The sequence below is a fragment of the Tauraco erythrolophus genome, chromosome 8 (genome assembly GCF_009769465.1).
Source record: "Tauraco erythrolophus isolate bTauEry1 chromosome 8, bTauEry1.pri, whole genome shotgun sequence".
In the NCBI taxonomy this organism is placed as follows: Eukaryota; Metazoa; Chordata; class Aves; order Musophagiformes; family Musophagidae; genus Tauraco; species Tauraco erythrolophus.
This window is the reverse complement of record NC_141472.1, coordinates 22,663,981-22,685,830: the sequence shown is the minus strand read 5'-3', so window position 1 is coordinate 22,685,830 and position 21,850 is coordinate 22,663,981. Positions and strand designations below refer to the sequence as shown.

Genomic DNA, 21,850 nt, shown 5'->3' with positions numbered 1-21,850 from the left:
CCAATGCAGCAAATCAAATCTTTAAGATTTCATTTAGTTTTCGTTTTAAGAGTATTCTTTATCTAGTTAAATGTTCAATATTATCAAACGTTCAGTCAAATATTCAGTATGTACTCTTTTATTTTTATGCTTTCATTCCCTTGCTAGGCTGAATGCTACAAATACTTTTGAAAATAACTGTTACTCATGTATAGATGTCTTTACATGCTTGGGCTGTAAGATGGAAAATATCTCTTAGTGAAACTAAAAATGAAAGAACTATTAGAATAAATGTAGAAATAAGCAAATATATTCAAAATTAAACAAAAGCTAATATGTTGATATAACACAGACAGATTATGAGTATTTACTTAACACCAAAATGCTTCAAGTGAGCATTGGGCTGTATTGTATAGAGATAAAATGGGAAAGTAGTACTGAAGATAGCCTCCTCTCTTCTATGCCTTGTTAGAGTTCAAGTTTTCTCACTGCACCTCCTAAAAAATGATGCAGAAAAGCAATATTAAAAAGGAGAAATGAAGAGCCAGGTTCATACCAGCTACAAAAGAGAAGGCCATGTTTACCACTCCAGTTCCAAAGAATCATGAAAATCTGTTGGGAGCTACACAAAGAATGACTCTGCCATCAAAGACCTTACTTACAGCATTTTCCATGACAGTGAGTTTAGATGAAAACACAATAATGCTGATTTGCTTTGATCAGCTCTTTCAGACTACACACTCAAGATTTATACCAAAAAACAAAGACAAAACCCTGGCCTTGCTGGAATCAATAGTTCTGCCACTACCTTCACATATGCCAAGATTTCATTATAGGTTTTTATAAGGCTGTGCCATAAAGATATCATTTTCATATAGAAAAATCAGGTTTTGTCACAGAACATAGGTCCACGTTAAAAAAAAAAAATTAAAACTGCAGCCACAACAGTTGGCAAATAGAAGTCAATTTGTCAAGACTTACCGTACTCAGCTGACTATTCAGCCTGAATCCTGAGCTGTCAAATTCACTAAAACACATTTCGCAGTCAAAAGGTAAAATACAGGCTTCTATTTTATCCTTCTTCAGTGAAGTTAAGTTTTGATTTTTTAAATTTTCTTGTTCATTTACTTTGAGTATTTGAACCTTTGAACTGTTTTTCCTAAAATTCACACGTGATACAACTTACAGGACTGTAAACCATTTCTTTATAACACTGCTCTAACATCAGGATTCAAAATATTGTAAATGGTATGCTTTCATTATTTTATGAGTTCAAGTCAGGTAGGTTTTTGTTTCTTTTGAGCACTTTGGTCATGTACTGACATGTATAGACAGTATAATGAAATAAATACTCTTGACATACCATTACAGCATGATGCAGTCAGGTTAAATGGTCAACTGTCTTGAGGCCATGAAACACTCGAAGACGACTATGTGAAATGTGCGTATTTTTAACAGTTCACAGCAGACAAGATATGCACGTTATTCACATTGAGGTGGCCAAAAAAGGAAACATATTTCAGAAGCATCATGTCAAGCTCTTTGGGACAAAAAAATTACTATCAGAGCAGAGGAAAACTGGAAGCACATTCTGTCCGCTTCATGTTGCTCCCAAAAACTGGCATCCCTGGTGGTTGAGTATTCCTTTAGCATATAGAAATATTCAGACGGTATTTTGCCAGCTATGCTGGCTCATGATTACTCCATCTCCGGTCCTGTTGCAGGCTTGTTGGACAGCTGAAGAAGGACTAGTCAGGGCTCTGTCACATTCTAGTGACATGATATCATGCTAGAGGACATTGATTAATCAGGTTTAACAGAAATTACTCAAGGCTTCTCAATAAGGTACTGAATTTTGCTAAACAATGGATAAAGCAATCACAGTTGAGCCAGACCAGGCTGTAAGAGAGGCACTGTCAGACAGAGGGGAGGGGCAGACAAAGAAAAGAGCACCAGGAAAGAAGTTGGGAATAGTCAGGCTTGCTGCTACTTCTGCCCATTGGAAAGTGATAGTGAGGGCTGTTGCTGACACAAGGTCATGCTACACCACAGCAACTGGCATCTCTAAGCCCTAATTCTTCATCCAGTGTCCCTTCAAAGTGGCCTCGCAATCTCACGTAGCTCTGAAGCTGTCACCACCTATGCAATGGTAGCAGCAGTGGCAAAGAGGTGTAGTATCACTTCAGTTTCCCTTCTTAGTGCTTAAACACACTCACTTGCAGAAAGAGTCTATCTTTCTTCATGATATCTCTTCTCATGGTTCTAAAATGCTAAGGAATTTCCTTTGACTGAGTATAGCCTGTTTAGCTGTGGTTTTAAATAGCTCTCATATACCTCTTTATTCTTTGAAAAAAATGTTAGGCCTCATTTCTCAGATTGAAATACTGAGATCAGACAGCTGACTACTCTTGGATTTCAAACAGTGATGGAAAAAATCCAAAGATCTGGATAAGCTGCAATATTTGTGACCTCAGCTTCAGTTGGTGCAATTGTAACATAGCTTTTATATTCATTTTAGTCTTTGACTCCTGCAAAGATTACCAATCTTAATGCTGAATGCTGTCATGTTGGAAGCATGTGTGAGCTGGGGTAGCTGGGCCCAACTTAGTCAACTAAGTGTGCATCTATAGTGACATCTCTCAGAGACGCCAAAGATACTTAAATATGTTTAAATAGTAGGTGAATAGAAATGTAATTCATTGTGTGCTGAAGCATCCAAGGTCTAGAGTCCTTAAGATAAAATATGAAGCTTTTTTATTCCTTTACAAAAAAAAAAATTGAATTTAATTTAATTGAAAAAAAAAAGAATTGAATCACATTTAAGTGACAGGATGAAAGTTCCTAATCATAGCTTTTAAGACCCTTATTCTATTTTAAAAATACATACGGTGTAATGCCATTAAAATGTTAAAAAAGTACTTTGTAAAGTTTGTAGTAAATGAGGCAAGAAAGCTTGCTGTTGATTTTTATTTTTAAGAGTTATCTCAGATGCATTGATGCACACGTATTTTACATTGGTATCATTTAGGTTTAAGAATAGCATAAGAATAGTGCAAGTATTGAGAACATCACAGCTTCGGAAGACTGCAAGTCTAGAAGTGTACTGTATGGTATGTCACATACCTGGAATTCTGGAGAGAATAATACCATGCATCCCATGCAAACAAGTATAAAAATGTGGAGGCCCCACTAAGCTTTTAAAGTTACACCTGGCCAAAAAGAAAAAAAAGGAAAATTTGTCCTGAGGGTAAACATCATTCATTAATAAAAGGAAATATCCTGAAGCCAAGAACTTGCTACTCAACACACAAGCAGAATAGTTACTTAAGAATTTTTTTGCCAGCTATGTTTTAAGGTAGGAATTACCAGTGAAAATGAAAGAATGACAATGTTTTGCTTATGGGAGGGACACAATCCCAACCATAGTTAACATGCATTTTCTTGCTAGAATTAGATTTTCTCTCAGTAAGTTTTAGGAGCTATGTGAGATTTATTGTATCTATTTCACTTGAACATCATATTATTTGTATTACCTAAAGGGCAAAAAATTGCCTTTTCATTCCTTGCCTTAATCAAAATCTAAATATGTCAGTGTAAGCATGGAAAAATACAAGTGGCTGAAGTGAAATAAAAATCAATTCTTTTCAACTTTGAAAGAAGATTCTTTCTTAGTTGTAACTGTAGAACAAATAGCTGGATCTAAGCCAGTTTCAGCGTAGATAAGGATAAGCAGCCATAAAATACATAGAGTTGCACTTCAGCCATTCTACTTCACCAATTTAGCACTAATTACTGGCAAAGATGGAAAATAGAAAATGGGGTTAGTACCATAGCAAATGGCTTCAGCATCCAGCTGCGTTGTCCTACCTATCCCTCCGCCTGTTTAATTTGGAGCCAAAGCTGCATCCTTTCCCCACAATCCCCTCAGCCTCCTTGGCTGTGGCTGTCCTAAGTGGCCTAGGCTTGGGGACACTTAAGATGGAAAGGAGCACAGCAGTTAGCATGGGGTCTTCTTTGTGTGCATGTAGGTGGAAAATGATAGGTCCACAGAAAAAAAAAAAAAAAAGTATGTATTTCAGTGGAAAAGAGCTACCTGTTTAATATGTTTGTAATGCAAAAGGTTTCTGAGGATATTTGACGAATTAGGTGACAAGCTGCCATCACTGGTAAAAGAGAGAGCCTTCAGGATCCACAGCCACCTAGCTTAGGTTTTGAAGGCATTATACTATGTGCCAGTCCTTGTTCTCTAATTATTACAGTCTTTGAAAGGATAGGTGTGACACATAAGCCTGCAGAAACTGTACGGCTTCAGACTGGTCTGTCTTTTTAGACCTCCTCATGCTGGGCAGTCTCACCAGCAACTGGTTGGCCCAGTCCGTGGGACCGTAAATATCTTTCTACAAGAGCAGTAACAGGAATCCCTCATTATGAGAAGAATTCATTTAGGTCTGAAAGGGATCCTACAGACATGGACTGCTATGATGATGTTGAAAACATGATGCCCAGTACCAAAAGCTGCCTTGCTAAAGCATGACAAATGTGCAGAAGTATGGGAGTGAAAGGTGTGTGGTAGGGACAGGAGAAGAGAGTGGTCACAACTGGGCTAGTGTGTAGGGAAGCATGTTGGGGTGGGAACAGTTCTCTTCCATACATGTGCAAGTATGGATGAGGATTTATGTGTGGGAAATGGTTGTGGCGGACTAAACCTAGGATGCATGTGTATAGCCTGGGGAGGAGAAGTGGGTGGATGCGGAGAAGGGGGAGCCAGGATTGCTGTTCTTCCCTTTTCTCCTTGCTTCTGTCTGCTGGCCCCTCCTGACACACGACACCGATTCTCACAGGAGCTTGCAGCCCCACTTCTCTCTCCTTTCCTCAGAATATCCAGCACAGGGAGGACAACGCAGCTGCCAGCAAGCCCAGGGCAGCATCCTGCATCTCTGCAGAGCCCTTTGCTTGGGAAGCTCAAGGTAAGGACTCCCTGTCGTCTCTGTGTCTGAGGGCACCAGAATTCCTGCTCTAAACTAGCAGGAGCTGAGAAACCCTGCAGACATGCTGTGTTAGGGACTTGTGTGAGATGCTCAGTCCTGGCAGGTTCATTCTTGCCACCAAGCTGCCCTTTTGCTAAGCGTTTTGCCTACCTGGGGAGAGACTGCAGGGAGATGACAATGGAACCAAAGTGGGGCAGGACTGACTTGTCAGTCGCTGAGCAGGCTGTGAGCTCCGGGAGTGTCTGTGAGCCCGGGACGAACAAGCTCCGCTCTCTGCAGAAGGAAAAAGTCTTATCAGTAGGTAGCTGTGGAGCATGGGCTCAGCACTCCAGGCCCATATGTCCCCAGGGTTGCGCAGCCTGGACAGCACCCTCAGGCCACGACTGTTCCTCTGTAGGACTGCTGAGGACAGGGGGGCTGATAGAAAGGAGAAGTATGCATGACCCTCAGTTAAGTAAAGACAACAGGGTAAAACTCGGGTCTGCCTCTGTACCTGCTCTCCATGCCAACTCTGGGAAAAGCAGGTTAAAAAAAAGCAGTCCTGTGAATTACACTTGGGATTCACATTGCATCCACACGGGTACAGCCAAGGTTAAGGTTTCTGAGAAGTGCTGGTTGTACAAACACTGCTAAGCAGTGAGACAGAACTGAAATATGTTTGTAAAATGTCTATCTCCAGTTTGTCATGTGCTAGAACTATATGCACTATGCTTGAAAATCATCCCAGTATGTCTCCCTTTATTATTTATTACATAATTTGGAGAAGATCTTACAAAAAAAAATTCAGCTCAGTTCTAGGCACTATATTTTAAAATAAAGCCTGCTAAGCAACCTGTTGAAGCAAAACTGAATAATGTTTTATTGTCCTCGTACTGCTGTACTTCTGTATTATTATTTGTGTTGTTTAGGAAACAGAAACCAAACAAATGATGTTCTTCAGATTCTGGTGGCTTTTGTGGATACTTGAACACCATGAGGTTTTAGCAGAAAATCTCAGGGAAGAAAAAAAATATGGAATAAGAAGACCAAAACCTAAACACATTCTGTCAAATACTGTAGAAAAATATCCCAGTCCAAGTCATCAAGGTGAATATTGTCATTTTAAAACAAGTGTGGGTTTTTTTTCCTGATTAATTTATTTGGATTCTGGACTACATAGCTAACTGTCCTGGTTTTGGTTGGGACAGTTAGTTTTCTTTTTAGTAGCTAGAATAGCGCTGTGTTTTGGATTTAGTATGGTATTTGTTATGAGAAGAATGTGGTTAACACACTGATGTTTCTAGTTGTTACTGAGACATCAAGGACTTTTCAGCTTCCCACGTTTACCAACGTGCAGGTGCACAACAGGCTGGGGGAGAGCACGGCCGGCACAAAGGACCCACAACTCCTAGTTTATGCTTTGAGCTTAGATTTAAGATTGAGGCCCAAACTGGCCAATGGAATATTCCCTATAATATTCCATGCAATGTCAGGCCCAATATATAAATGAGAATTGGCTGGGAAGTTTTGATTCTGGGGTTCCTATCTGTCTCTGGCTCTCTTTTTGGATCTCTCTTTTCGGGCCTCTCCCTTTTCCAGGATTGTGGTTTCAGGACTTCTCTGTTTCAGGATCGCTGCCAGGATGGGACAGGCATTGGTCACAGGGTGATAAGCAATTACACTATGCTTCACTCATTTGTATCTATTACTATCATTTTATATATTGTCATCTATTATTATAATCTTTATTATTTTAATCATTATTACTTTTAATTTTATTTTATTTCAGTTATTAAATTGTTCTTATCTCAGCCCATGAGTCTCCTTCCTTTTTGCCCTTTGATTTTCTTCCCCATCGCCCAGGGGTGGGGACGGCTGAGCGAGCCACTGTGTGGTTTTAGTAGCTGGCTGGGTTGAACCACAACACTTACTTGCCCTCTAAGATATTGATTATAATAAGTTAGGCTTGCCTTATTCTATGTTTTCACATGCCTTTTTTTTGCACTTTTATCTTTTTACTCCCATCTTTTCTCTCTCCTTTAGTGTGTTTCAGAAAAGGAGATTACTTCTGGGCTTTTTTATTATATGGCTGATAGCCTGTTACTGTCACAAGACTAATAGCCCATATAACTGTATGTCTATAGAAGTAATGTCATCAGTAGTTCAAAAAATTAATACTCTGCAGATCCTGCTTTTGGAAACCTTTATGTCAATGGATGCGAGTGTCAGTAGCAGGGACAAAATCTAGCTCTGTCAAATCACATTCAAGTATCTTATTCAGTAAGACTCATTTTCCTGTAGATGACTTCCACCTTCCCAGTCATCATCCTGGTAGGATATTCAGTGAAATACCAGGACAGAATGAATGTGTAAAACCAGTACAACATTCCTCATTTCATACGACATGACATCACCTCACCTTCAGTTTCTTATTCCTTGGTGCATCTGTTCTGGAGCAAATTCCTCAGCTTCTACATGCTCTGTCTTCACAAGGGTCTCACGCTTTTGATCACAGATGTTTTCAAATATTTCCACAACTGCATTCCCACTTTTGAAGCCTAAAATACATGTAAAGGTAAGGGTAGAATGAGATTTAGTATGCAATCACTCCACTCACCTACCTGCCTATTTATTCTAGATGAAGACTGCATTCTGGAAATTGCTTTCTTACTGGACAGCTCTGAAAGTGCTAAGAACTATAATCATGAACAGCAGAAAAAATTTGTACTGGAAACAGTAGACAGAATGAAAAGTCTGCAGCTTAGTTCTGGACGTACCCTTAGTTGGAGGATGGCCTTACTTCAGTACAGCAGCACTGTTTTCATAGAGCAAACTTTCCATGACTGGAAAGGTCCTGAAGCATTCAAATCCCACATTGCTCCCATCACTTACATCGGTCATGGCACCTACACAACTTACGCTATAACTAACCTCACACAACTCTACATGACTGAAGGGACTCCGGGTAGTGTGAAAGTAGCCGTGCTCTTCACTGATGGAGTGGACCATCCAAGAAACCCAGATATTTTTGCAGCTACAGCTAATGCTAAACACCAAGGAATTGTATTTTTCACAATGGGAATGACCAGAGTGGCTGAGGAGGTTAGCAACGCTGCCAAGCTCCGGCTCCTGGCCAGCGTCCCAGCATCCAGGTTTGTTTTCAACCTCCAGGAGAAAGAAACAGTGGAGAAGGTTCTCAAAGAAATGGTATGTATGAGAAAGAATTTGAAACAGTTATACGAACATATGTAAAAAATGGTCTTATTTCCAATATTTTGAAAAGCTTATGCTATTGAAGAAACCTGTACTTAACATGTACTTTTTACATGTTAAGTGGCCTACTTATTAGTAAGACCACTGTGCCAAAGTACAGGTTTCCTTTCTCTCCTCATCATTCATTTCTTGCCAAATATTTGAAGTTGGAAACTGAATTACACATAAAGAGACCTGCTGTGAAGTTATTTTTATCTGTGTTTTCCCCTTAAGAAAGGTATTTTAAACCTCCTTTCTTAAAAAAAACAATACATTTTTGACATCCTAGTGCTTTCTTCTATAGCAAATAGGAATGTGACATTGCCTTTTATACCACAAAAGATGCAGCTCTTGCAGAAATGAAAATACATTTGTAGACCTTAATGGAGATTTGTCAATTTAGATAAAATATGAACTTAGCCACAGACATCTTTAAATTTCCATGGAAAACTTACCACGTAATCAAGAGGAAATGTGTAAATTGAGCTTGAAGTTTTGTTTGGGTGCCTCTTCTCTGCATGTGAACTTAATTTATAAAAAACATTCCCTGCCAAGTATGGCGAATAGAGCTGTCCTCCAGCCTATAAATCTGGTGACACAAGCTGTGGATGAAGTCTGATCTGAGCATGCACAGAGATATAAAATAGAAATATGAGTAACCAGAAGACTTCTGCAGTGAAACTGGCGCATAAGTGATCTCATACAGGCCTAGAGCATGTACATAAGCTGGCCGTCCTGTCTGTCTGTCCCTCACTTCGACAGCCTGCCACTCTGCGTTGGTTTCCCTGCTTATCTTCCCATCTTCTCAGGTATTATCATTGCTTTCTGTACCACAGCAACTACCTCTCAAGTGACTAAACACACTTTATTTTACTTGTTCCAAACAGTCAGCCATCCTCAGGTGCGTTCTTTTGAGAACACAGCTGCTGTCTGGTTCAAATAATGGCTTGGGCATAATTATATGTGCATATCTGTGCGTTTTAGAGATGCGTATTGCATTGCTGTTTATCAACACATTCATGTCCTCTCAAGAGGCTACATCAGTCATGAAAAGTGGGAGGAATGCATTGTATGTGGGCGTTTCAGCTGCAGAGATCTTCTAAAAAATAACAGAACTAATTTGATAATAACTTCATGTGATCACTGTCAAAGTCACAACTTTTCTAAGGTGTTCTTACTGTTCTCATTTTGTATGTACCTAACAGTATGCATAGACGAGCTGCTGGTTTTCTCATGTGTAGAGTATGTATCATTCACTTCTACTAGAGAGCTGCTGCTATTCACCACTTTGGAAACAGTGTGGTTTCTGGGTGCATTGTTCCCATGTACCTAGAGAACTATGTTGGTTTAGGTCTGCTTACCATTGTAATTTTAGCAAATTATGGCTGGACAAGGAGAGCCAGTGATTTGTGCAGTCAACAGTCTATCAGGAAATGAAATTATTTAGATTAGTTTTTTAGACTGGAAAGACTGCTAGAATGTTTCTCAGAAATTAAAGCTTAATTAATGTTAATTAATATGTTAATTGCATATTTTAATTAACTAGCTGCTGAAGCATTTTTTTTAACATCTTTCAGTGTCCTTCCTGTAAATTATGACTAATTCCTGTAGATTATGACTTTAAGTTTAATGTTTTATTGAATATCTGTCTTTACAGAAAGATCTGTCTGAGGAAGAGGTAAGTTGGTTTTTTTTCCCTGTATAGAACTACTGCTCAGTATAGACATACAGTTATATGGAAACATAATTCAAGAAAACTGACAGCTCAGGAAGTTGGTTAACTGTTGAGTCTAATGGGATTGCCTTCAAGTAAAACATGCTTTTGTATTTGCAGGACAGAGATTTAATTTACTATCCTAATGTCATTTACTTTCCCTCCTCATTTTCAAAGTTGAAAACAAAAAACGTGTGAGTATTCAGGTTAGCAAGAATTTGCTGATACATCTCAGCACGTCATCCAACAGACTCAATGGATACGAAAACATGACGCAGAGATGAATGTGGTGCAGTTCTAGCCCTTAATGCTCTTCCTGTGTAACAGAGTTAAAAAAAGGGAAGGAACTCGAACCAAGTGCCACCATTGCACTTTTCCAGTTTGTCCACACTGTGTCAGCCTGACTGCCAGCACTGATGGGTCTCGCTGCCATTTTGGGGGAAATAAAGTCGGCTTTCCTGTTAAAGACGTTACTCCTGCTTAAGGTACAATTATCTCAGGCAAAGACTGTTCTGATCAGCAGACATTATCAAGATGATTGAAATTTCAGGAGTAGGAATGATACAGATTTTTGAACCGAGTGTAGGAGGCCACATTCCTGATGAGTGGTAAACTGAGAGTTAAAAAATTTCTGTAAAATGTGTAAATATAACTGGCTTCTGGTCATCACTGGTGTACTCAGACTAGCCATACAGTAACTTAAAAGCAATGTTCATGTGTTTTCTGTCTCTTCTATTAAAATGTGCTCATTTGGACTATTTTCATCCAAAGTGTCCCCAGGCTGCCACATGTAACTGTGAGAAGGGGGAAAGAGGCCTTCCTGGCCCTGCTGTAAGTAGCTGTCATTTCTCAAGTAACTGATATACAGTATAAATCAAGATTTATTTCATTGTTGGAAATTTTTTAGGACATTATTTGAACCCAAGTCCTGAGACAACAAAAGTTCAAAGTTCAATACATAGTCCTCCATAGTTACATTGGATGGAAATGTCACACCAGCAGGAAATGCACAGAGAGACCTGAGAATGCCATGAGATGCTCCCTCTGAAAAAAAGAGAGAGTGATGTGGTGAGGCTCTCCTTTTAGCCACAGCAGTTTAAAAGGCAGGAAGGAGCACCTTTCCTTCCTGGAACAGTAATTCACCTGTTACAATCAGACAACCAGACCAGGTAGATCTAACTAGCCTCAAATCAAACATTAATATCTGAAAAGCTTTTTGAAAGAAAAAGAGAGAACAAGAGGCTGAAGCATTCGCAACACCTGAGACAAGAGACTTGTAAAGAGGGTGAAACAGACTGGACTTCTTTCAGAATAGTCTTACAACTAGAAACCCTGAGGGACAGTGTCAGAGTTTGAAACAGAACCTTAGAGATCTGTCCATCCTCATCCTTTTGACCTGAACATCATACACATACATAAACAGAAACACACACTGTTTTTTTCCTGCACAGTATAGGACATTTTAATTGAAAATGTAGCCTCTTGTGTACAAACACTAGTTTTATTTGGGTTATTATTATTATTATTATTATCATATCTTTACTTGGAGACTGCAAGTAGCTGTTAAACAAAAGCACACACATCACAGAGTTCAAAAGAAAACAAAACACCCACTTGGCAAGCTGGGCAGCTACAAAAACATCTGATCACCTCTTTTCTTCAGAGGAGAGCTGAACAATTTTTGTTTACCAAAAAGACGAAAGAGAAAAATGGCTGCCTATTGATTTGGTCCTGCTGCTCCCAGAAATTCAATTTCACAGTTATGGTAAATGCAGATTTTTTAAAATAAATCTATAGGAAGCAAATATCCTAAATATAAAAAAAAATAGTGTATATATTGTAAAATAAAATTATTTGACTAACATATAAGAATTTTATTTTATTGTTTTCAGGGTAAAAAGGGCCGCACTGGGGATGATGGAGCTCCAGGTCTGAAAGGAGCAAAGGTGATGTGATTTTTCAGATTTAGGAGAAAGATTTGGTACTTCATTAATACATAAATACTATCATAATAGTGCACAAGTACTTTCCACCTGTGAATTTCTTACACTTCATCTACCCTCTATTGCTGTAGTAAAGACTAATATTCTTTACAAATTAAAATCTTATATCTAATGTATAAAATCATCAGAGTGTAAAAAGAGGGAGCTGGTATGCTTCCTGTATTGCATTGAGATATCTACTCAGATAATCAGAACAATACTATCTTATCCTGATTTCATTGATCTTGATGTTGGATTATTCATAGGGGGAGCCAGGTCTTAATGGAATCCCAGGACGAGAAGGTATAGAGGTAAAAAAATATTTTTTTCCCTTCTCCAGTGAGCAGTGTTCCTTCAAGGCAAAACATCACTTTTCTTCTTTTTTTTTAAATTATAATAGCAAATTTCAATTCTGGTTTACCAGCTAATGATTCATTAACACTAGAAGAACTGAAAACATTATCATTGCTTAAAGAAAGAGAGTAATTCCTTCTTATAAGAGTAAGCTAGAAAATACTCTCTAATAATGCATAGTCCCTCCAAAAAAGTGTGAAAAGCTCTGATATGATAATCTAAGAACATTACAGAAATTGACACTCTGCCTGCATCTTTATGAGTCAGTTTCAGTTTTTCATTTGGCAAATAAAGGATCCAGTGTGTAACAGCAATGAAAAAGTTGAATGAAATACATATAGGAAGTAACTGTAGGACCAGACGCTTAGTGCTGAATTCTGAATTCATTCACATATGAATCACTCTGTATTTTCTTATTTATTCAATACACTCTTTTTAATCACTGACTTTTTTCTTGCTTTCTTATTTTAGCATGTTTCTCACTAAGATGGAAATATGAACTCTAGCTGATCTGCTTTTGCACCATCAAAATCCCCATATAAAATGACATTTTCATAAGATCTCTTCACACATACAACAGCATCAATCATGACCAGTAGGTGCAGAGTCATATTGCCATGTTTATCAGAGATCACTTTTTCTACCTAATTGTTCATTATAATCTGAAATGCTGTTTTTCTAGAGAGAGTAAAGTGTTAAACGTGCCAATACTCACATTCTTAGATTTGGGTTATATGTTCTCACAACTGGCTTTGCTTTTTTGTTTTCCCAGGGGAAATCTGGATATAAAGGAGAGAAGGTACTACTTGTAGCCAGAACTTCTGCTTACATATAAATACTTCATGTTATTATTATTTATTATGTATAGTGCCATATTTCTTTTATAAGAAAATATTTTTATATTTATATACTAGTAATGAACAATAACACCATTTTACCAGCTGCTGCACAAGCTCTAATAAAGGATGTATCCCTTCCCCAATGAACTGACAGCACAATTGCTATAGTATGTCATGAATAGAATAACATTTGGGTTTTCAACCAAAGCACCCAAAGAATAAGGATGATATGTTCTATATACCATATAAATATGAATTCCTGTTTCTTTCCAGGGTGAAAGAGGTGAATGTGGAATCCCAGGGATAAAAGGAGACAGAGTAAGTAGCCACAAAGTTGTTATGTCTTCAGGAAACACAGTTAAAATACAGAACAACCACAGTTCCCTGAATAACAATCATGGTGATAGATCTAAGGCAAATACTAATTCTAAGGCTGAGGGAAACTGATAGTTTTAAAAAATGAAGTGAGCAAGGATACCAGTTCCAGTAACTTTCTCAGCTCCTTCTAAATTTTCATGTGATTCCTCTTAAGGTCGAAGTCTAAGCCTGTTTCTAACAACGGTAAAACTCTACTTGACTTTAACAGAGGCAGAAGGCTTGAAGTAGTAAGCAAAGGGAATGAAAGGTGAAAATGAAATCAAGGTTTCTAACATCAATCTTCAAGATTTAGTGTATAATTGATGTGAATATTTTAAATGAAACAAACAGAGTTTAATCCTGGATTACTGGTCCTTGATGATTAAGTCTGTTCATTCTTACTCTGTATTACCACAGTCCATTTTAAAAATATTTATTCAATACTCGCTGGCTGCTGAGCTTCTCGTGATTTTATTTTTTATTTTAATGTAAAGATATCTAAATAAGAGACCTTAGTAAAAAGTTATCTAAAAGTGGTTTTGATCAAATCCAAATACACATAAATATATCCTTTTTTTCACTTGCCTTTCAGGGTCCTGAAGGTCCAGTAGGTCCCAGAGGAACAAGAGGGCTACAGGTAAACAAGGAAAAAAAAAAAGAAGAAAGAAGCTATAGAAACAACAATACCTGGTTCCCTGGGATTCAAAGCTCTGAAATAATATCACACCACAACTGCCATGGAATCTTTGAGTCACTGAGTTCAAAGCATCCAAAATCCATCTTCTTAAACAGCAAAATTAACAAGAATTTGCAGGAGCAGTCTAGACAAATCATTTTTATAATACACTCAGTCTCAAAGACCACAGCAAATACAGTTCCATAAAAAACAAAGTCACTTATTTCCCATTCAGTGTCTTAACTATTTCATTATCTCACAGAAGTACATGGAAACACTTTAATCTCTTTTTGTCCCAGTACTCTTGGACTGAAGGCCAAGAAGCTTAGCCCATCATAGATGTTTCAGTAAATCTTGACTATAGATTATCTTTAATTGTATTCAAATAAAGGGACAGCCAAATTCTCTCCCTGATAACCAGACCCAGCTCCAACTAAGTTGGGTAGCTGAATCTATACATGCATCAGAAATCAAAGCTTCAGTTCTGAAATGTTTGTAACCCATATTTTCATCCAGACTACAGCAAATTAGAGATTGTTTTTCTTGATGCTGTGGTTCTGAAAGTTTGAAAAATCGCATTAAAACCACTTCTATTTTAATAGGGTCCACAAGGGCAATCTGGAGATCAAGGGCCTGAAGGCCTGCAAGGATCAAAGGCAAGAACTGCATTATTTCTTCTCTTTTTTAATGTTAAAAGGTATTAATACAGCCTCACAACAATAATGCTTTTATCCTTATACCCCATACCCTTCTTGTAGGGGAAGCCATTTAATGTGACATTGCTAGCAAATCATATACTCCTTGTATTCTACAAGGTTCCTAAGAAAGGTCTTCATTTGCTCTTTGTATTGGATTCAGGTCCAAATCATACTCCAGTCTTTTCTCACAAACAGTTAAAATTTGGCAGCATCACAGAATATTACTTAGCAGCAGTGTAGCATTGAATTTCTTCAGTTTTAAATTTAAAATTATATTTTTCCCTAAGTGTCAAGCAGGAATTCTGTTTGGGATGTCAAACAAACTCTTCTCTTGAAACTGTACACTCTCAAGAACAATTCTATAGCTCAAAATTAGTAGTCCCACTTTTCACTGATGTTCAGCAGAAGGTATCTGAAAGTCACAAGGATAAGTGTGATTCAGGACACAGTCTTGCAGTGGGCCCTCTGAAGGTGGGCCACAGAAATCACCCAGTGCTTCACGGCAAGATCCAGTCCCTTCTGCAAATACAAAATATTTTTTGTGTGTTTGAAAAACATATGATTTACATTTATTAAATCCTTAAGATTTGCTGGGTTCACTTCTCACTTACCCCCTTGTAAATTCCACATATACTGATGGAGATTACTTCATTCTGTGGTTCTGTGATGACTTGATATCTTTATCATAGTAGTTTAATGGAAGATGGAAGTATCACTGGTAATTATAGACAATTATGGGAACTGTGTTAACTTCATTAAGAGAGACCACAGTTACACTTTGCTTCTCAGAAAAACCTTAAACTGAATAAGTCAGCCAAGGCTAATGGGTTCTTCAGCTACTGAAAGGAATATTGTTGTGGAAAAAAACCTTGAAAATAAGTTTTTAAAGGACATTTTCTCTTTTGATATCTCTCTTGATATCTCCTTTGCACCTGCTGGCTAACAGTGAGGCATAGAGCAGTTGGGTGCCAAAACTCTTATACATGAAACAAAACATTTTTCCTTTTGTTTAATCTGGTATCACTTTCTGCAAGTAATATCTGTGCTCTTAATAAAAGGAATTTCGAAGCATTGAAAGGTGAATAGATGAAGTACTGAGTAAGACAATTGCAATGGACTGAAATTCAGGATATACAAAAAATGAACTTATGAACTGAGTTCAACTGATATTCAAATTATAAGCAGAATTGTTTCTTTTTTCATTCTTTGAAAAGGGTGAAAGAGGTCTCCCTGGGCCACCTGGCTTGCCTGGAGAGACTGGAGTAGGACTGCCAGGTCCAAAGGTACAAGCATCTCTCATCTTCTATATTACATGTACTGTAGGATACAAATGAAGACCGAGACAGCTGAGATAATATACTTGTTGGTACATGAGAGACTTCAAGCCTAAAAATGCTGTTTTTATGGTACTGGAAAGGTATCTTGTATGTTGATCAAAACTGTTTGGGGGGAAAAAAAAAAAAAGTACATCTTAAGTATGTACTTTAAAGGACTTTTGTACAGTAGTTCTTATGCTTGACATAACTCAATCCAAGCAATGTAATGCTGAGTGAAAATGATACATAGTCTTAAACAAGAATTATCCTGTGAAAAACAGGCTTGTTGTTTTCAGTGATTGGTATAAAGAAAACAGAAACACTATGATAGAATGACTGCTTGGAAAAGGACAGTCAGTGATACATAATGTACGAGGAATATGATGGGAATAATTAACTGTTTAGATTCAACATTGTCTTCTATCAAATGCAGATTGAGGCTATCCTCAATGCTGCGAAACTGCACCAGCTCCCTGTCTGTTGTGCCTTGCATGCTTGTATGACTCTCAGGACACTCAGATTTTCTCTGCCATTCCTGTATTCTCCTACATCAAGTATTTCAAGCACAGAACATCTGATGAGTTGTTATATGCTGCACACATACAAATATCTAAATCAGGCATTTTCAAAATACCTCTTCGTTTGAAGGGTGACACCGGTTTGACAGGAAGACCAGGCCCTGTTGGCCCTCCTGGAGTTGGTGAGCCAGGACTTATGGTATGTCTATTTTTTCCCTGTTAAAAGGGATATATGTGTGTTAAATGGTATCTGTCTTCTTTCTTCCAGTAGTTCTTGCTCTTATATATACTACGTTGACTGACTTTCATTTCCCTCAATAAACTGGAAAAGTTTCCAATTCTTTAGCTTTTCTAATTATCTTAGGCTCCAAAACAGCTATGAAAAAACCCAACACCTTATGGAAAACCACATAAATATTTAAATAAATCTGTCCCCTGATAGATTCAAATCCACATGTGGTAACTTTGAAGTTGACTGCCTTTCTGTATCATTAGAACATTAACACCAGCATCACTTTGAAGGAGAGACTCCATTTCAACCACTGTAACATTAGAAACAGTCATACCTGAACAACCTCCATAAAGACATTCAGATTGCATAAGTGGTCCCAGGTAACAATTTGATCAGTATTACCTTTAGTGGAGATAACAGAGGGAGAAATTAAAAAAACATTTGACTTTCAGCATTTATAGTAGGTTTGGCTCTGAAGTCTCTTCCTTCTTTTCTTTCCCTTCCTCCTCCTGGTAGTTGTAAACTCAGCCTCTTTGTGGTAAGTCAGAAAATCAGTACACCAATTTTATGGTCGCTTTTTTCCAAAGGTTCAGACAGCACCTTTTACTGAGCTATTTACAATACAGCAGACTCAAATTCATTTCTCATCACCTGGATGAAAGACCCCTAGTGTGACCATGCGGGAAATTTTGTGCTGTTTTTTCATAAGTAGCTTTTCGCCATTGACAAGGAAAGATTTGTAATAATCATTTCAAAAGAAGTCCTCCCATGAAAAACAGAAAGATGGTTTTGTAACTGAACTGACTGATCTCAAACCTGCTTGAAAATACACTTCTGGGGTGGAATGAGTTCTTGTTGAAGAGCCCAAAGAAAAGAGCATTACTAATAAGGCCAGTGGTGACAGTCAAAGTGGGGGCAGTAATGCTACCTGAGTCTCTTCAATAACAGCATAAAGAAAAGAGCCATTTTGTGGGGGAAGAGGCTCCTGTGATGAGCATCTTTGTTAGCCACAACAGCTGTACTGGTATAACAAGAGATTCTGAACTTAGAAAATATACTAAAGGTGTTTTTTAAATTTATTTTAAAGTGTATTAGCTTCAAAAGATTTTTCTTTTTATGGCTGAATGCAGTGTAATTATCTTTACCTAAGAACTAGGCATAATTCTAAAGCTCTATGCAGAAGAAGCAGAAGCATATTTAGGCTATGCAGAGCCAAATCTACCAGCGCTTTGTGATGTGTGTGTAATCTCAAGGAATAAATCCAAGGGGAAAAAAAAAAAAAACAGATGCAGAAAACACTGTGAAGCAGGCTCAACAGGCACAGGTTTGAACTTGCATATAGTGAAAGGTTTTAGTTGTCTTACTTGCCCCTTGTGCTCCTATCAGATCTGCTTTCAAAAAGAAAAGGGCATGCTATTATTGTTTTCACCAATTACAGTCAGATCTCTCTACAGCTACATCTTCTTCAGTACTACTCTGCATGGTCTTTAATCTGGTTCTCCATGTCTCTCATAATTATACCGATACATTCATAAGGATCAGTAACAATCTGTAAACTAAACTCAACTTTAAGGAGGAAAGATTTCAAAAGTATAAGGAATATGAATTTCAGCTGCATAATCTGTGATTTGTAAGCAACCAGAAAAGTAAAACTGGCTGCCTTGTTATTGCTGCAGGCCAGAATGCTCATCATTTATTCACTGTGAATATCGTATTACTGTGTTATTTTTAACAGGTTATAACTACACCAACATTTAAACATGTGCTTAAAACCAACAATGACATAGAACATGCTGCTTGTTGATTTGAGTGATTAATAAATATTCTAGGCCATTTCAAACTTATGTTAACAGGGGCCTCAAGGACCACAAGGCGTTCAAGGAGAAAGAGGTTCACCAGGAGAAGGGCTTCCAGGAGCAAAGGTACAGCAGTCGAAGGGTTTTAGGACCAGGGCAGCACCATTAAATGAGTGCATGCCAAAACAAGTCCATAGCAGACGTGGGAATCTAAGAAAGTAGTTTGTAAATTAATGTTAAAATTTGGCATCAATCAACACCATATATTTTCATAGACTTCAGTTGGTCCAAACATGACTTCTAGGCACAGCTAGCCTTTGGAGCCTGTAAAGCTGATACTTAATTCACCTGATGCTTGATTTGTGGGATCTAAGCCTGGAAAGAATTCCAGCTATAATTTTAAAACAGCTTTGAGCATCTGACTGTAAATAAAATATTATAAATGTTTCCTAGATGAAAATTTAACTTTTGTTGTTGTTTTTGTCTAAATCCTTATATATTGATATCTTTGCTGTCACTAAAGACAGGTTTCTAAGCTTCTTACTTAGCTCAGCCACTGGCTTATGCATTTTAGCACAAGTCTGAATTCAGTTTCTGGGAAAAGAAAGCTCCTGTTACTAGTTTTCAGATCTGGTGGAAGTAATGACAGTAGTAGTTGCACCTATATGGATGGACTCACTAGACCTACTGCTAACTCCTTTTGCTGCCCGCTGAAAATCAGCTCCCAGGCTGAGTTGTCACTTTGGTTGCAATAACAAAGTGACACAGCTTGTACGTGAGCTAATAACTAACTAAATGGTTCACTCATTTTTATGCAAGCTCTAAGGCAACAATAAAAAATTTTTTGCAGATGCAGGCCCCAACTGTCCCTTTGCTAAAAACCTTAACACAATACTGTAGTCATCTAGGTTTAAATTTGACTGCTGCTAGCTACATAATATCTTCAAACATCCAGTATATATTTTATGATGAATTATATAAATTATCTAACCTTATTTTTGATGGCTTGTATTTGCTTAGCAGATCTCACACATAAAAACAAACAAAAAAAGATATGAAGAAAAACCATCTAGAAATCACTCCATTGCCACTGAAATACCAATTCATGTGGGAAGAAACACTACAACTAATAAGTAAAGCACAGCAACAATACACACTGGGAACAAGTACAGAAGAATGCATAATCTAACCGAAACTATTGAGCAATTGAGATAGGTAGAATAAAATAAGCAAAGTGTAATTCTGCCAGCATTATTGGAACTGTTGATTCTATAAAAAATGTACTACTTTTTACTGCCAAGTTTGACCTGGAGCCAAGCATGTATCAACAGAGTCTATACGTATCTCTAATCCTATTTATGGCTGCCAAATATGTCAGCTCTCTGGATTTAAACACATTTTAAACAGATGATTGGTTACTCTAAACCAAATTTTACAGTTGCTTTCTTCAGAACGTTTTTATTACAAGCTCATAGTTAAGTAAAAAGCAAAATGAAGGCAGGTGTTCTAAAGCATCAGGAGTAAAGAATGTTGTTTTAAACAGAAATCCACATAATGTGTTTCAGTCAAAGTTAAAATGATGGAAATGGTTACTAGGGAGACAAAAGATTTGTCTAGGGCATAACTTTATTTCCTTGGATGAGTCTGTGACAATTTACACAAGCTAACAATCAGTCTCTACATGTTTTATTAAGGGAAATACAAGAAAGCAGAATACTAGTGTCCTTATTAGTAATTTCCCCAAAACGACTGTTTTGTAAATAAACATTGAGAAAGACAATGACATTTACAAATAGACTTTTACAACAACCAATTTGGCCTGGTCTTTTGTTCTGGCAAAATTCTTAGTGAGAGCCAGATCCTCATTGCCACACTTTACTGAGATTAACCCCCATGAGACAAATAAGCAGAATTCAGCTTTCAGTTAGTCTCATTACTCAGCCCTGCTGACTTTTAAATCACTTGTGGTTTTGCCATTGATTTGAGGGGAAGCAGGACAGGACCTTAAGCAATCGAGGTGGGCAGAAAGAGAAAAAGAAGCTTGCTCAGCCCTTTCATCAGCAATTTCAAACTGCAGAGCAAGCTCATTTGAAAAGATGACCTATTTGCTATCCTGGAAGACAGATCCAGGAGCTACTTTCTGGTTCTTCTCATTTCGGTTTTCATAATGGCAGAACGGTGTCTCTAGTTACTTCAGAGAGGACAGCTGTGTGTTTCTACAGTTAACAACATATTATTTTTTCATGTAGGGAGACCGTGGTTTTGATGGACCAAAAGGCCCTCGTGGACTTCCAGGCATCAGCATAAAGGGTGAAAAGGTGAGCAGTAAATACACCAGGGGATTAACAAAGTGCCAATAAATCTACATAATACAGGGAATACAGGGTTGATACTCACTACAAAAGGTGTAATGAGGCAAGGAACCCACAATAGGCCCTGGATAATAAGGTATTTTGTAGAGATATTTATGCCTCATAAACTCTCCCAACCTATTTTAACATCTCTTCATATTAAAATAGAAAACTTTACAAAAAGCATCTGATTCTGTGGGAAAGTTAACGTTTAGAAAGGGAAAAAAAGACTAGCAGTTGTTTGCAACTGAACCAGCAGAGAATAATTGCATGTATGAAACATAAAAGGTCAGACCCTCAGCTTCACTGACTTCAAGAGAGGTTAAGTCAACATGTACTAGCACAGAAGCTGTCCCAGCTTGTTTCTGTATCTTCACACAACTAAGCAATTGTACTTTGTTTGCCAGGGTGAATTTGGTCCTCCTGGTTTACCTGGGCCAATTGGAATACCCGGAATTGGAGTTCAAGGAGAGAAGGTGCAGTTTTCACTTCCCCCTCATCTCACGCTTAAATGTGTAGTAACAGAATATTTTATTTTTAATAATTACTTAACTAATCTTTTCAGGGAGTGGAGGGCCCGAAAGGACCACCCGGCTCTAGAGGGCTACCAGGACAGGGACTACCTGGACCAAAGGTTAGGGAATTTTCTGAAGTAAAAGCTACTGTGCTGTTTTTTACTGTTATGTTTCCTGATTCAGAAATGGTCTTTCTCTATCCTTATGCTTTTTAAGTGCTGAACACCAATCTAAGTATTGACATAGCTGCAGGAAATTATTTTCTTTATTAATATTAAACTGTAAGGACATCACAGTCCACTGA

General features: G+C 37.8%; 1 protein-coding gene across 1 annotated transcript in view; it reads left to right on the top strand.

Moving 5' to 3' along the window:
• The first annotated feature begins 5,896 nt into the window (after positions 1-5,896).
• The window catches only part of LOC104370694 (uncharacterized), a 35,254-nt gene continuing 19,300 nt past the window's right edge, over positions 5,897-21,850 (top strand). Inside the window, exons 1-16 of the mRNA XM_009981699.2 lie at positions 5,897-6,053; positions 7,585-8,153; positions 9,856-9,876; positions 10,684-10,743; positions 11,805-11,858; positions 12,161-12,205; positions 13,021-13,047; positions 13,361-13,405; positions 14,037-14,081; positions 14,723-14,776; positions 16,033-16,101; positions 16,783-16,851; positions 18,738-18,806; positions 20,930-20,998; positions 21,439-21,507; positions 21,597-21,665. Coding sequence (XP_009980001.2) covers positions 5,897-6,053; positions 7,585-8,153; positions 9,856-9,876; positions 10,684-10,743; positions 11,805-11,858; positions 12,161-12,205; positions 13,021-13,047; positions 13,361-13,405; positions 14,037-14,081; positions 14,723-14,776; positions 16,033-16,101; positions 16,783-16,851; positions 18,738-18,806; positions 20,930-20,998; positions 21,439-21,507; positions 21,597-21,665 — 1,491 coding nt within the window. The remainder of the gene's footprint in view (positions 6,054-7,584; positions 8,154-9,855; positions 9,877-10,683; positions 10,744-11,804; positions 11,859-12,160; positions 12,206-13,020; positions 13,048-13,360; positions 13,406-14,036; positions 14,082-14,722; positions 14,777-16,032; positions 16,102-16,782; positions 16,852-18,737; positions 18,807-20,929; positions 20,999-21,438; positions 21,508-21,596; positions 21,666-21,850) is intronic.